At 44.5% G+C, this 15,881-nt stretch overlaps 1 protein-coding gene and 1 pseudogene across 1 annotated transcript in view; both read right to left on the reverse strand.

Annotated features, from left to right (window-relative positions):
* Window positions 1-15,570, reverse strand: part of MTUS2 (microtubule associated scaffold protein 2) — a 71,556-nt gene extending 55,986 nt beyond the window's left edge. Inside the window, exons 1-2 of the mRNA XM_035003622.1 lie at window positions 15,472-15,570; window positions 4,341-4,407 (exon numbers count right to left, since the gene is read on the reverse strand). Coding sequence (XP_034859513.1) covers window positions 4,341-4,407; window positions 15,472-15,525 — 121 coding nt within the window. The 5' untranslated portion in view covers window positions 15,526-15,570. The remainder of the gene's footprint in view (window positions 1-4,340; window positions 4,408-15,471) is intronic.
* Window positions 6,509-6,608, reverse strand: LOC118009713 (annotated as a pseudogene).
* Window positions 15,571-15,881: the final 311 nt, after the last annotated feature.

Here is a 15,881-nt window from a genome sequence, read left to right on the forward strand (position 1 = left end):
AAGATCTGGAGCAGCACCAGCTCGGAAACGCTATGACGGTGCTGTTCTATACAAAGTGCTCAGGACCCTGATAAATGAACGAATCATTCTCCATAACTGGCTAGCACCTTGCCTAGGTGGGCTTTAATCATAACTGGTCTCTGTCCCTGGTTCTTGGCAGAGCTCCTAAAAACCTTTGAATTTCCAGAGTGAGAGGAGTATCTTTTATTCATCATGAGTCCTTCTAATCACACTTAAACTTACGCTAATAAGGTGACAAGGTTGGAACCCCTGCACGGCCTGAGGATGGGGCTGGTCGGGAAAGACAAGGTGATTTGAGCCCCACTCACTGACCGCCAGGGAGAAGGGAAGCTGGAGACCGGGTTATAAACACCCTTGAACAGAGGATCGCGAGAGCTTCCAGGTTGGGGAACACATCAAGGAGCTAGCAGAGTAAACCATCTGGAGAGTACACGAAAGCTGCTGGACCCCCTAGCCCCGCACCCCAAATACTCATCCTATGCAAGTCTTACATTTGGCTGTTCCTGAGTTGCATCCCTTCTAATGCATGCAAGTCAAGTGTTTTTCTGAGTTCTGTAAGTCATTCTGGTGATTTACTGGACCTGCGAAGGGGGTTGTGGGAACCCCTGGATCTGAAGCCAGTTGTTTAGAAATACAGGTAACCCTGGAGTGTGGGACTAGCATCTGAAGTGGGGTGAGACTTGTGAGACTGGTCCTTAGCCTGTGGGGTCTGCCCTAACTCTGGACGGCTAGTGTTAGAATTGAATTCAGTTGTTGCGCACTTTGCTGGTATTGGAGGCTTGGTTGTTCTCGTGGAAAAATCTCCCACACACCTGATGTCAGAAAACATCACTCATTAGGAGATGTTCTCAAAGTTTACTTGTAAATCAACTGCCAGCAAATTCTACTTAAAAACTATTATAATCAGGATTCTCCATCAATGTGGGATAACACATATCAAAATCTCTGATCGGGGCACTATTCAAAATATACACCTTCTAGAAGGTTCTGTTGTAGCTCCACCAGACATGTCACGACTGGGAATGTATTGTAAATATGAAGTGTGTCAGCAAACACACCAGGGGATTAGTTTCTGTGGTTGGTGCCCGAAAGCCCATCTAACCTAGCCGGGAGGGGACTCAAGAGACCAACAGCCCTAGCTGACAGGCCAAGGTGAAGAAAGGAGGAGGATATTCCTTTCCTTTTTCTGGGACTCGGGCCAACTCTATGTATAATTTCAGAGCAGGTGAAATTTGTCCTCTGCATCTTTCCTTTCTGTACCCTTTCCCCTCCCACCTAGGCTTCTCTCCCTAGGCTCTCCTGCTGCCCAAAGCCCTCCAGTGGGGGACCTCACCCTCCCAGGACTACCCCCAAATTCCCTACAGCCCCTCCTCCTGTCCCTGACCCAAATCAAAATCCCCATTGTACAATGTAGTTCATTGGTTCTCAAATTTCACTGTACTTCACAAACATCTGGGAATTAAAAACAAAACAAAACAAAAAAAACCCTAGGCCCCATTCTCAAATATTTTGATTCTGTTGCCCTAGAGGTCTTGGGAACCGTTACTTTAAAAAGCATTGCAGGTGATTCTAATACGCACGAGGGCTGAGAACCCCCAGTTAAGGTGATTCTGGCTAGATACTAAAAGCCTTTGCATTTATTCCCACCAAGGATGTAAACAACTGATGTGTGCTTATGAGGAGATAAGCACACATCACATTATGAGGAGATAAGGAATTCAGGGCTTGAATACAAGTTCGAGCGGTAATTTTTAGATTTGTGGCACAGGCCAGGCCTGTTTTGGGATCTGCGGTTAAGGGCTCCTAAACTCTTCTGATTGTTTGCAGCTTCTCCCTCTTCCATGTCTGAATTCACAACATGTGGAAGCTCCAGCTCCCCCTCCTTCCCCCCTGCTGCCCCCATGGCCCCTCATGACTCCCCGCTCCAGTGGCCCCCATCTGACTCTGCTGACAGGGGTCTAAATAAGGGTAGGGCTGCTGGTAAGGAGATAGGGTTGCTCATCTCTCTTTCTAGATGATCATTCCAAAGTCAACTTTCTAAGCTTCATTCTCTTCTCCCTTCAGGGGTGTTCTTTGCTGGCCAAGATCGGAGAACTCCCGGACTTTAGAGTTAAGAGCAGATCTCCACAGTGCACTGTCCGCCTTCTCTCACAAATGCAGGCTCTGCAGTGGCTCAGGAAGTGCTGCAAAAGCATCCCCTGGGCTGACTGCTGGGTGGAAGGGTCCAGGCCCTGATGCTGCCAAGGCCTTCTGCACCCGCCACCTCACCCCACAGTTGATTCATTTGGCAGATGATTTCTGATTCTATTCTTAGCACTAATGCAGACATCAAGTAAGACTCAAATACAAAAACTCAGTGTAATCCTTGCGTGGTTCCTGCTGCCTTCAGAAGCTTCAGGAAAGGACAGAGGGAAGTGGCACTGGATTTGGCACACCCTATCTGGTTGGGTCAGGGTGCACACCCCAGATCCAAAGCTTATCCATGGGCGTGCAGACATCCCTCGGGGGAGGAATTCAGGCAACAATGGAAGACTTTGTCCTCTATTTTCAGATTTAAGCTGCTACACCCCTAACGGGAGAAACTCCTTTACAGGTTGCTTTATCAGCAGTATCCCCTTTAATCGACTTTCCTTTTTAGGAAGGGGAACCTGAGGGACAGAGCGGTCAGCCAACTTGCTCTACCTGAACTTGGGTCATTGGCCTGCAAAGCTCATGCTCAGAACCACTAAGTCTCAGAACAATCTACAAACTCAACCATTTCGAGAAACACGCCCACTCGTGGCCCCTGACTTCCCGGGAGCCCCTCTCAGAAACTCCGCCATTGCGGTTCCTGGCAGGCCTCCCCCAGAAAACCTACATCTGGGCTCTTGTCAGGGGATGGCCAGGGGCTGGGGCCCCTGCAGCTGGGGCAGACTCGCTGCTCGCGGTCACACACAGGCGAGGCTGGGAAGGAGGAACAGTTCTTTATGGCTTTCCCACAGGGGCCTGCTCTCCCTAGAGGGGAGAAAAGCCCACTGTTGACCTACCTCAATAACAAAAGAAGTCACAAAACTCACAGTGAAGAAAAAACCCTCAATTTTAAAAAAGGGAAAAAATAGAGGGGAGGGGAAACGACATTCGGAAATCACTATGGGGTCCACTGCACATCCTCAGGCCCATGTTCCCCAGGGAGGTCTGGTCTTCAGATTCAAGGCCTATTTGCATGGCTGGCCTGAAGGAAAAGGTGCAGTACCATCCGCCAAGAATGGCTGGGACTGTTCAAGGCCCTTCACTCGTGAAGGGAGCCACACCTGCACTTGGCGGGCTGCCTGCAGGGCCACACGGGATGGAGGTGAAGTGCTCTCTGTAAAGAGAAGAGAACAGGCCAGGGGGAAAAGGCCATGCTAATCTCACCTTTGTGGACTGATTCGTGGGGAAACAGAGGAACAGAACCCCAAGAGACAAATGGGATCAAGAAACTGGAACATGGAGGGGCGCCTGGGTGGCTGTCTGTTGAGCATCTGTCTGCCTTTGGCTCAGATCATGATCCCAGGGTCCTGGGATGGAGCGCTGCATTAGGCTCATGGCTCAGCGGGGAGTCTGCGTCTCCCTCTGCCTGCCGCTCTGCCTACTTGTGCTCTCTCTCACTGTCAAATAAAGAAATACCATCTTAAAAAAAAAAAAAAGAAAGAAATTGGAACATGGAAAATACTTGGTCTGATCTTTGGCTTAGAGGTGAAAGCCCATCCATCTCTCGGACACCCCCGGTCTGGGGATCATCGTATCTTCTGCAAGGTCTCTTATGGTTCAGAGTGAGCTATACCATGAACCAGCCAAGGACTAGGAGTTTCGACATAACCCTAGCATGCTTAACCCATCCAGGCTTATGCTTCTGATCTCATTCTATATCATAGAGTGTTTCATGGCAAGGTACACGGCAGCAGGAAGCCTTGGAATATGTGCAGAGATAGATTGCAGAGAGCACCCTGCAGCACCCTGCTTCCTTTGGAGCTCTGCCTGCCCCAGGGGGACCTAGGCGGAGGGGTGCTGGTCACAGCACGCCACGCAGACGGATGTGTGTGCTGCCATCTGCGAAGAACAGAATCGAGGCCAGATGAGTTCCACCGTGATGTTATGAAGCTTTCTAACAACAGAGATGTAAAAATTACGGCTCCCTACAAGGCTTCAGTCACCCACCACTGTGCTGGGGAAGACACTTCATTTTTCCAGGCAGCCTTGCCTTGGCTGATGACACGAGGCATAATTGCTGTTGTTACACACATTCATAGGTATCAGGAAAAGACAGTCTTTATGTTCCTCATTGTCAATGCCCTACTTACCAACTTCATCCCTGATGTTTGCAAGTTCGATTGACAGCTCTTTTTCTTTCACAAGGGCACTTTCATTCTGCAAAAACAAAATGGATACCGAGAGTCCCCTAGTTTTATGCTAGATAAGCACTTTCACATGTTTAATTAATGAATCATATTAAGCAAATATTTATAAGTCTAGCCCTTAAGGAGATAATTTTCTCATTATATAAGCATAGAAAAAAATCACAAAGCAGAGTCTGACTCATTCATTTATATCACATTCAAATCGCAAAGCTTGCAATGTAATAATAATACCCCTTGTTGTGCTTTTCTCTGTATTGTTCTCTGGTATACATCGTCCTACAATACTTCCTTGCATGCCTATGCCCTGCCCAGTAATCCCCTGGTAGGTATTATTATACACTGTTAATCATTATCACTAGTAGGAGATTTTTGACCATGAAGACATCCATGCCATATTTCTCCGAGGGGCAAGTACTTATTTTTCCAACTGTCCCCTTACACTTAACACTTTCGTCCATACATCCATGGTTGGCTACCTAATAAATACTGAACAGAAAACTTAACATGAAACATTTTTCTTTGTAAGGAGACCAACACCAAAATTTAAAATTTCCAAGTTTTTTGTGGCACTGTCTGCATCACTAGAAGGAACGAGAGGAAAAGTCCCATTTGAAATGTTCTTCAGTGCAAAGAAAAGCCATTTGTAATTAAATGACTGCTAAGTTGTTTTCAGATCATATGTCTTCCCTGACATAAAACAGGAGTACCCGAAAATATGCTGAATTTGTAATCTGGGTTACAGAGTCACCAGAAATAGTGACACGAGTTATGCTTTCACTGTTACTAATAATAACGAGGGAAGGTGCGCTATATAAATCCTCTTCACGTTAGAGATACTAAAAATGTAGGCCTTCACAGAAAGTCTCTTCCTTCTATAGAATGTACTCCCAGAGCAAACATTTCTCCAAAGGGAGCTGAAGCTAAAAGGTGTACCAGATATCTAGCCTGAATATCATCAGAGTCTTGTGAATGTTCTTTCTTTCTTAACCTCCTTTACTCCGATTGCAGCACCTCCAAAGAACCCGTATCCAATGTAAAGCAGCAGCTGGTACAATCTGGTGTCTCTGGTTGCTATGTGTACATCTGGGTAACACGTGTGCTACTTTGGGTCGAGGGGACGGACGGTCCCAGGTCATCCCAAGGGTGTTTGCTATGCAATGTCATAATTTCGTAATACCTAAGTAAAACTCTATTTGCATAATAAAATGAGAGCTATTTTAGTCACAGGTATCAAAGCTTCTTAGCCCCTGGTTTTTTCAAAGAATAACGTACCAATAATATACCCTTTGAGGATCCCCATTTTATTCACGAAGCCTCACTCCTTCCATCCCAGCCCACAGTATCTTTGCCTTTCCTGAACTTGAAGGTTAGCAATCACACCTGAGAGTAGATATTTTCCTAATCACTAAGCGATGCTGCCTCTGTGTCATGCCCACGGCACAGGGTTATTACGAGGGTTGAAGAAATTAATATATGCAAAGTAGTTAGAAGGTTGCCTGACACTTAGCAAGCTCTAATATAAATGTTAGTTGTTATTGTAACTCTGTTGCTTTCCTTTCATTTCATTTGCAACTGGATAACATCCTACAGATACTAGGGGCTTCTCCATATTAAGGATCTAAATGTGTTTAGAATTGGTGTATTCTTATGCTCTGTTTTTTTGTTTTGTTTTGCTTTTTAAAATACCTTCTTGGGATGCCTAGGTGGCTCAGTCGGTTAAGCATCTGACTCTTGATTTCGGCTCAGGTCATGATCTCAGGGTCCTGGGATCAAGCCCTGCGTGGGGCTCTACGCTCAGGGCAGAGTCTGCTTGTCCCTCTCCCTTTTGCTCCTCCCCCAACTCATGCTCTCGCTCTCAAATAAAAACAAAACGAAACAAAACAAAAACCTTCTTGGCTCTGCCCTGATTCTATTCTAAGTTTGAAGTCTGGTTAACAGGGAAAGAGTTCAATCAGACAGACCACAGGGATTTTCTATGTTTGTTCTAACACAGCATAATGTGGCCGGCTGACTTTCAACTTGTTCCTACAAATTAAGAAAATCTGGTATTCCAGAGAGGGTACATTTCAGTATTTACCCTGAAATTATATATATATATATTTTTTTTTTTTTCGAATATGGAATGCGTACTGATTTGCATGTCATCCTTGCTCAGGGGCCGTGCTAATCTTCTCTGTACCTGAAATAATCTTGAACTAGTGAAAAAATTAACTTGTTTCTAGCATCAAGAATAATTTTTGGGGATGTCTAGATGGCTCAGCCGGTAAAGGATGCAACTCTTGACCTTGGGGTTGTGAGTTCAGGCCCCATGGTGGGTATAGAGATTACTTAAAAAAATAAAATCTTAAAAAAAAGAATAATTTTTAATCCTCAGTTCCTAAGCACAGCCAGAGAACAGAAATAAAGCTGACCCTTGAACAACATGGGTTTGAACTATGTGGGTCCCCTTTTCCACTTGAATTTTTTCTGATAAATACAGTACAGTACTGTACATATATTTTCTCTTCCTTGTGATTTTTAATTTATTTTCATTTATTTATTTTTGACCTTTTAAAAAAAAGATTTATTTATTTATTTGAGAGAGAGAGAGAGAGAGCATGCATGTACTTGTGTGAGGGGGGGCGGACGGGCACAGGGAGGGGGAGAGAATCCTCAAGCAGACTCCCTGCTGAGTGCAGAGCCCTCAGGACCCTGAGATCACGACCTGAGCGGAAATCAAGAGTCAGACACTCAACCAACTGAGCCACCCAGGCACCCCTTCCTTGTGATTTTTTAAATAGTATTTTCTTTTCCCTAGTTTGTTGTTAGAATATCGTATCTAATACATATAACATATAAAATATGTGTTAATCAACTGTTATAGGTAAAGCTTCCGGTCGACAGGGTTATTACTCGTTAAGTTTTTGGGGGGTCAAAAGTTACACACAGATTTTTGGCTGTGCAGGGGGTCGGTGCCCCTAATCCCTGCGTCCTTCAAGGGTTAACTGTACTGTACTTATCAGTCCCAAAATAGCATTATTGAAGTATTCACAGTGAGAGTGCCGAAAGATACAAAGACTTAGATGAGGTTAGGCAGTGAACAACCAGAACTTAAAATACAACAAACCAACTCTAATTTCTAATGCTCTAATGCGAGCCAACACTGCCCTCAGCTCCCAACAGTAGCACCGCCCCCCCCACCCCACATTCCCCCCAGGGAAGGAAGCCCTGGGTGGATGTTAACAGTGTCCTGCCCAGCGAGCTCCCAAATTATAAGAGATCACTCTACACTTTCCAGCCACAGGAGAATAAGACATTTGGGGAAGGAGTGGCTTAGAGGTCCAGTAAGGAGGACAGGCCTCAGCTGGAGACAGTGCTGATGATGGTAGGGATTGCGGGTGACCTTCAGACTTGAATCACTCTGGTGAAAAGCTAATGCTGGTACTGACAGCCAGGCCTGCTCCACCCATCTTTGCTTTAGGAAAAACACACTGAGGGAATATAAGAAGCAAGAAATAGGCAGAGGACAGGTGAGACTATAGATCCTGCACCCTCTCCATTTTGGGAAGACTGAAGGAAGATAACCCAACCCCACCTGCCTCACCACCCTTTTGCAAGCATAGCCTATAATACCAACCAGTTTCAAACTATAGTCATCAAGTAGCATACTAAGGAAGGATCGATCAGCTGCGAAAGATTAGCAACAAACCTGAAGACGTAAATGTCAAGGAGAACAACTAAACTCTGGGAAGGTCTGGCTAATTACTACACTAGTATTAGTGTGACCCTTTCCAAACACTTTACCTATACCAGGCACAGCGCTGGGTAAGCCCTTCACTTCACTTAGTCCTCCAAATGCTGTCAAGTGGGTCCTGGGTTCTAGTTCCCTGTGTGGAGGATGCAACTGGGGCTCCACGGCTCAGCAACCAGCCCCTGCACGACTGGCTAGGAAACGGCGAAGCCGGAGTCCACACCCTTCGCCAAGCACGAACACACGGAGAGGGCCCCTCCTACCCATGCTTCTAGAGATACAGCATCAAGATCCAAGTTGCATGGATCCTCAGATGGGATATGAGCACAGAGTTTTCATACCTAAGTTTGAGAGAGTCAGTGTCAGCTCCTGACTACTTAAAAAAAAAAAAAAATTCCTTGGTTGTATTCACACCCCATCCTACCACTGGAATTAGCAACACGTCTCCATGGTATTGATTGGTTGGTCGCGTGCAAGGACCTATCTCGTATAGCCTACCGGGGGCTGTAACTTCTGATAGGGTAGCTGTTCAGCTTTTCCCATCAGCTGTCCCTGACCCCTGCTGGTGGCCTGCTAATACATTCCTCCTGAAGATGCAGGCTCAGCCCAGCGCCGCTCGCTCAGGCCAGGCTGTGCGGATTGGCGACAATCTTTCTTTCTTAAGTGCTTGTTTTTGAAATGATACCAACTCTTCTAATTTATGAATTTTCTGCATCAGTGAAGTTACTTTTTGTTTCCTGCAGAATGACGTAGTGCTGCCCTGCGATGGAGTGAGTCAACAGTGAGGACTGTAGAACTCCCTTCCTTAAGGCAAGAAGGGAACCTCAAGAAACCTTCCATTCTCTCCACCTGACTCTAAGTTACCCTTCCATCCATCACAGCTCAACAGAGTCCTGCAGTGATCTTGCAAGGCCCATAGGTTCTGTTGAATACCCAGGAGGAAGGCCGCCCCAAAGACTCCCTTTGAAAGGATCTCATGCCACTGCTCCCCTTCGCTCCCCAACCTAAGCCAGTGCAGCGTGATGACATGGTGGGATGACTGAAATATGAGCAAGGCCTCCTCCGACGGCCCAGTGTGAGATCAGTGCTTCCCTACATGGGGAATGAGTGGAAAATTCCTAACTTGTGCCAAGCACATGAGCTCCTGCTTTCACTCCAAAAGCCTAAAAATAGAACTCAGTATTAACCATCCAAACTATCCCAGTGATACAGTCCAGAAATCGCCAAGTCCAAAAGGCCATTCCTCTACAATTACTGTTTACTCTATGACAGGCTTAACTGGAAATGGACCCTTGGGGAACATTCATCTAAGCCCCATACCAACAGCTGTGTCTTCTTAGCCACCTCTTTTATTTGGTCACGTACCTCTCTTTCGCACACTGAGTTCTCTATTCTCTTTAGTGTGGTTCGCTGTATTCACAGATGGAATCTGAGATGAGCCCCATAAAACATCCAACTCTCCCCTTCTACCTCCGGCTCCGAACATACCACCACAAGTCTGCTACAGCAAAGCCCTACATTTCTTCTCCATATGGATCTCCGTGCTCAAGGTGCCCCCAGACTCTGGGGGGAATGCTGCCTTTAATCTTTCCTAGAGACACAAGGCTGGCAAAGCATACAACCTGCTAATCATTCCACTAGCTTCAAGTAACTGGATGTGTGGCCAAGCCCCAAGCCAGCCTGCCACTCTCTGTTATTTTAATGTGCTTGGTCAATGGGAGTTATCTGTTCAAGTGGCTGATGCTACCCATGTGAACTTGGTGGTAATAGGAAGTGAAAATGCCACTCCTTGTTAGCATTGCCCAGGCAATTCTACACTTGGGCAGCCCGCCACCTAAGCAAGCTCCTCCTTGAATCAGAAACCAACAGAACATTCTGCTTCTTATTAAAGCTGAACGTTGGGGGAATCTGAGGTGCCTTCACCCCAACTGGTCAATCCAGGGATAGGGAATTCATACAAAACAGCACAGATTCACTCAGTGCCTACTATGTACCAGGCGGACATAGCAGGCAGGATATTTCCGCCTTCAAGGAGTTGAAGAGTCTCCCAGAGAGTCAGTAAGTGAAGATGCAATTATAAAACAATTCGATAGAACTCAAGCAGGCAGGGCTGTCTCCAGAGAATTCCTGAGCCTGGAGGATGAACACGCAGGAGGAATGTGGGAGCCCCCCCAGGCGAAAGCCAGGAGGACCATGACACAAAACAGCACCGGAGGCTATTTCTGGAAACCTGTATCACCCTATTATATGGGTCCTTCTCTTTTTCTCCCCTTGTTCCTGCCTCTGGTCTGTGATTCTCCCTGACGGAGTTGTTGATCAGCTGCAAGGGGACTGATGGCAAATTCATAAAATTCACTGCAGTTCTGAGTGTTTTGATCAGCTGTCTCTTCCCCACCAGATTTCTCTTTTAAAAAGAGGGATACACACAGACACACACAAACACACACACACACAAACACAAATTAAAAAATATATACATGTAAGCCCACAGACTACCAACTAATTTCTCATTTCTCTTATCTTTTTAGCCTGCCCTGGAGTCAATGCAGATAAAACCAATTCAACTATGCAAGCTGGGCCACCTTTTCACGGGCCAAACAAAAGAACCATACAGGGAATTAAATAAGAAATCTATAGAATTCTGCTATTTGAAGAAACTTCCAGATCCTTTTTATTGTGAATATCTGAAATTCAAAATGATGTACATACACATGAAATTACAAAGAGGTTAAGGAGTTTTTCATTCTTCCCAGAAACAATACTGCTTTTCACCCATGGCTCCATGAGTTCAGGTTAGGGTTTAATTCTACATGGCAGAACTTTGTTTTAATAGGGAAATATTTTCTCTTGTATTTCAAAATGAACCAGCCACAAGGTGACATCAACAGAACATGTAAGTCTTCAGTGTTGTTTTCATAACACCTTTTGTGAACGCTGCATTCATTTTCAATATTAATACTGGGAAGACTGGCCAGATTCATAATACAGCTCTGTGGAAAATTCCTTTGGGAGGTGGACTGACCTTTTGTTTTTCATTTCAGTTATTATGGCTTTAAGGCAGCACTGATGGCCTGCTTTGACTTGGTCAATAAGTATTATTTCTTTCACATATAATTAACACAGGGCACTGTATTTTTCTATCTGCTCTTCCACTCTGCAATAAAATTTAATATAGACTGGTCAAGGGAAAGTATCACTCACATTTAATATTCTTAATTACATGTCAGTGTCTACTTGTGTGAAAAATGAGCAAAACCACACCTTGTTTTAAAAGAAATGAGAAAGTCTCAACTTACGGTGCATTACCCTAGCCTTTTTCCTGTGTATCGGTGATTATAAAACATCTAGCTTCCTAAGACGCTGACTTAATAAGGCAATGCCATACCCCACCCGGATTACTAATCAACAACTAGAAAGGACAGAGTCTTACGGGGCCCAAGGTGAAGGAACGTGAATCCAAAGAAGTAATGCTGGGAAATTCTGGATCTCAGAGTAAGCAGAAGAAAGGAAAATTAGCCAGTGCCATGATTTTTAATCCATTTATGTATCACTACAGAAGTTTCTTGACCTTCCTGGATTTTATCTTATCACCTTCCCAAATTTATTACTGTCAGGTACCAGATGCCCGGGAAGAACAGTGAGGTGTCTTCTCCAAACCCCAACCCCTACCAGCAATTTAGAGAAAAGGTAAGTAAGATCAGCCTTTGCGATTATAACCAACACATATAAGGTTAGGGTGGAGATATGCAAAGTAACCGCCAAGGGGATAGGACAGCACCTAAGCCTGCAAGACAAGGTGCCTTGTAGTAGAGGGAGCAAAAGGAGCTTAGAAGAAGGAGTCACCAAGACAGGTGACCATCATGTAGCCTTCTCAAGTACATTTTCGGCTGGAGGGGTGATGGGACATGGACACGTAGGCTCTGAAGACACTGAATGCCTAAAGACCATAACTCGCTGGCTCAGGTTCCATTCTCATCAAAGCTTCTTACGAAGCTGGACTTTTGACTCTAAAAAGAAATACATGTTTCTCAGGCTTGTTATCATTTATCTGCTTGTCAGTGGCATTTCTTATTGTTAAAAAACAAGTTGGCACTCTCGTTTACATCGAGTTTATTTCTCTCAATAACTCAATGCTCCTACGAATGATCAGCCCTGATCAGCCCTTACCCTCAGGCTAAGGGTAAGGAGTTTCTGTGTGTGCAGAAGTGTTGGCTTGATCCTGCACCACGTGAGTCCACAGGTGGAACAGACTTTGAAGTCCATCTGGGTGTCCCAGTGGCCTTCCCTGATCACCCCTTCCTTTTCAAAATACCCATAGAACGAGTCTTTCTACAGATTACCTCTGTGTTCAAAATCCCAAGATTGATTTCTACTGCTTATAACTCAAGTTAAAAAACTTGGGTCTGGCTTTCAGCCTGGAAAATATTTCCCCACACTCCCTATGTGCTTGGGTCTCCCGCTGTGTTTATTCTCATCTTTCATCAAACTGGGCTAAAGTACCTTTACTTATGCACTCCTTGCTTAGAATTACATTCTTGTTCCTCACACAGTTCATTAAAACTCCACCCCATCCCTCCAAGTGCAATTCATGTTCCATTTTTTCCAAGAAACCTTGCCTGAGATTCCAGCATGGATTTCTCCTTTCACTAGATTCCAGAAACAGGTATGGGCAGTACCACATGACTTTCACTTCATTATACTCCAGTCTTGTATTAATGTGTTAATTGCTCCACATGTGTTATTGTTGCCTACCCAGCTTGCAATTTCTCTGGGAAAGATGGAAATACAACCCACCAAAGAACTGGTAAGCTCTACAGGGCAGGCTGTGCCCTTCTGAGAATTCTTTGATAGCCCCCATAATAACTGGGCAATAAATCTTGTAAATACTGTAAACCAGCAAGAAATATTGTCAATGAATAGATTTTTTGAAAAGCTGAAGATACATAAAGCACAAACAGCTTTAAAAAACCATTTGTTCGTTTAGCACATTTGTATTTATTTTATACTTCACACAAGATTCTATAGTTTCTCCCAGTAAATGAATGCTAAATAAGCATCTTTGGGTTTATACTTCTTAGCCCCATCTCTGAAACTGTTACTTAAAAGTATCTTTAGTTGTCCTATGACTCTTTTCAGAACATCTCTAAGCTGTACCAATAATTAAAAATGTTTTCACATTTCAAAATTGAGTTCCCAAAATTAAGTTTTTCATTTTGTACCCATATAAAGTTCTGAGGAAATGTTTCTTTCTTCTTCTTTTTTAAGGTTTATTAGGCTGGTCTAAAGGAAGCAAGATTTATCAATAATTTAATCAGGCCTCTTTGAAATGTTGATGCTGGGACTGTTAAAGCAAACTAACAGACTGATGGATTTTACCTTGGGATTCAAAGAAGCTGGAGACTGGAGTGGATCCCATAATACTCTCAGCATCCAACGCCTGGCCCAATAGGTAACCGCTGAACAGACAAATGATTTTGGCGTGCTGCCTGTGAAGGTATCCTTAAAAGCAGTTGACTAAATAAAGCAATGACTTTTTTAATTTAAAAAAAGAAAATCCTCAATTCCTAAAATGAGCACCTATGAATATATAGTTTCAAAACCTCCCCTGGGGATACTGCTCTGAACTATGGCAAAGGAAAGTTAAGACACAAGACACGTGGTGTACACGTAATGAGAAAGTTGATAGATGCAGTTTTTAAGTTTTCATCAGCAAAGAATAATTGGTATTAAGTTTGAAGTTTCAAAGTGAAAACATTTAAAAGTTACTTAAACATCACACTGCTGGATGAGAAGACATACTATTTAATTGTCTTCCAAAATCTCCAAATTAAAGAATGACACAGAGATGATTATTTTTAAGAATTTGATTTGAAACAAAAAAGGAGGATGGGTTCACTTTATATTTTCTCAAAGAAGGCCAGCTGATTACAGCTTCTATTTCTAAAATTTTTGTACCATGACTTAGGAATATGAACATTATACTATTGTTGGACATGCAGTAAACCCTTCCCTTGTATTACAACTATCGTGACAAAGCTTCCTTAATTGACTTAATAAGGCAATGCCATACCCCACCCGGATTACTAATCAACAACTAGAAAGGACAGAGTCTTACGGGGCCCTTTGTGACCACTTCTCTTGAAAAAGGGCTTAATCGCTTCAATATTGAATTTGCAGATAATTGAGGGCAAATGTCTTTTATTTCTATTTGTTAAAAGCTCATAAATGTTTATATAAATATTTTAGGTCATACTCATGGTAGTAAAAGCAAAACCCATTAAAATAGTTACTCCTATAGGAAAAAAAGTACCCGGTAACTTTTAAAATATCAGTGTAATTTTCCTAGGTCAAAGTTCATAAACAGAACTGATAACGAAGATGTTCCCAAGTGACCTCCTTGTAATGAGTTTCATATCAAGCTATTTATTTTCCTTTACCTGGTCACACACTATACCTCAAGCTATCTATATAGCCGATGCCCATGTGGGCAGAGAAGAGGCAATTTCAACCCTTTATTAAATCCCATTTCATGCATCTTGGAGAAATCCAAATGTATGTGAGAAAAAAACATCACAGAGACGAGATTTCTTGCCAACATACTTCTAGTAGTGAAATTAACAGCATCCCCCAACCTCTCTGTAAGCTCACAGGCAAATGTCAAGAGCAAAGAAAGGCTTTGTGTTGGAATTGTCATACAGTTCTCACTTGCTCCTGCTCTATTCTCAGGTCCCTGGCTGTGAAATTTCCTTCCAGCGAAGACTTGAACACACCCTCCGACTCTGGGGCTGCTTCAGGTCTCACCTCTATGTTAGTCACCCCTACGTGATGCAAAGAAGTACAGCGAATACAACGATACTGGTGCTTTCTTCTCTGACCTAAGAATATAAATTACAAGGATGGAGACTGTTTATAAAAAAGAGTGGGAAACTTTCAAAGTTAGCAGTTGGCCAAGAGAAGCATGTCTGGCTAATCTAAATTCCCAACCGGAATGCCTTAGGTTTCACAGGTACATTACAATGCATTAGGAATACTGCAAGGATTTCTTGGCAGTCTGGATTTCAAGATGTTTGAGCGGAGCCCTGCTGTTTCGGGAAAATGCAACAGCTGCATCTGAGACTGTAGGAATAGAGAATTATGTAAGGCACTGCAGAGTAGGTGAGACCAAATGTTTCTGCGAACGGCACGCACACTTCAGCACGCTGGAACCAGTAAGGGCAGCCTCGGGCTCGCCAACAAAGCGCACACACATGCGAGGGGAGAGAGACAGAGGTGGCTGGCTCAGGCTTTCTCTCTGCTCTTTCAAAGGAGGGGGGGGGAGGGGGGGGGAGAGGGAAGGCAAAGTACCGTCTTGTCCAGGCACTGAAGGCAGTTATAAGGCTTGCAGCAGCAGTGGCCCATCCCGGCAGGCTGGCTGGCAAGGGGCCCTCCTTCATTCAACGTGTCAGCGGGTAATTCCTAAGGCGAGGTAATGGCTCAGGCGAGAGGGGTGCGCCGCCGGGAGCTGTCACAACTTCCATGTGGTCCCCTCGTCTACCTTATTTCTCCTAATAACTTCAGGAATCCGGAGCCGGAGGAACGGGAGGAGGAGCGCCGCGCGGCCGCGTTAGGATCCTGCTGCGGGGAGGGGCAGGGCGGGAGCCAGGGAGGGAGGGCAGACAGGCGGCAGGGAGGGTCACTTTGCCACGGGAATCCTCAGAGAGCGGCAAATCAATAGTCGCATAACAATCGAGCATTGCCCAGTGCCAGCTCCCCAG

Source organism: Mirounga leonina, unplaced genomic scaffold (genome assembly GCF_011800145.1).
Source record: "Mirounga leonina isolate KUSES-001 unplaced genomic scaffold, KU_Mleo_1.0 Mir_127, whole genome shotgun sequence".
Lineage (NCBI taxonomy): Eukaryota > Metazoa > Chordata > Mammalia > Carnivora > Phocidae > Mirounga > Mirounga leonina.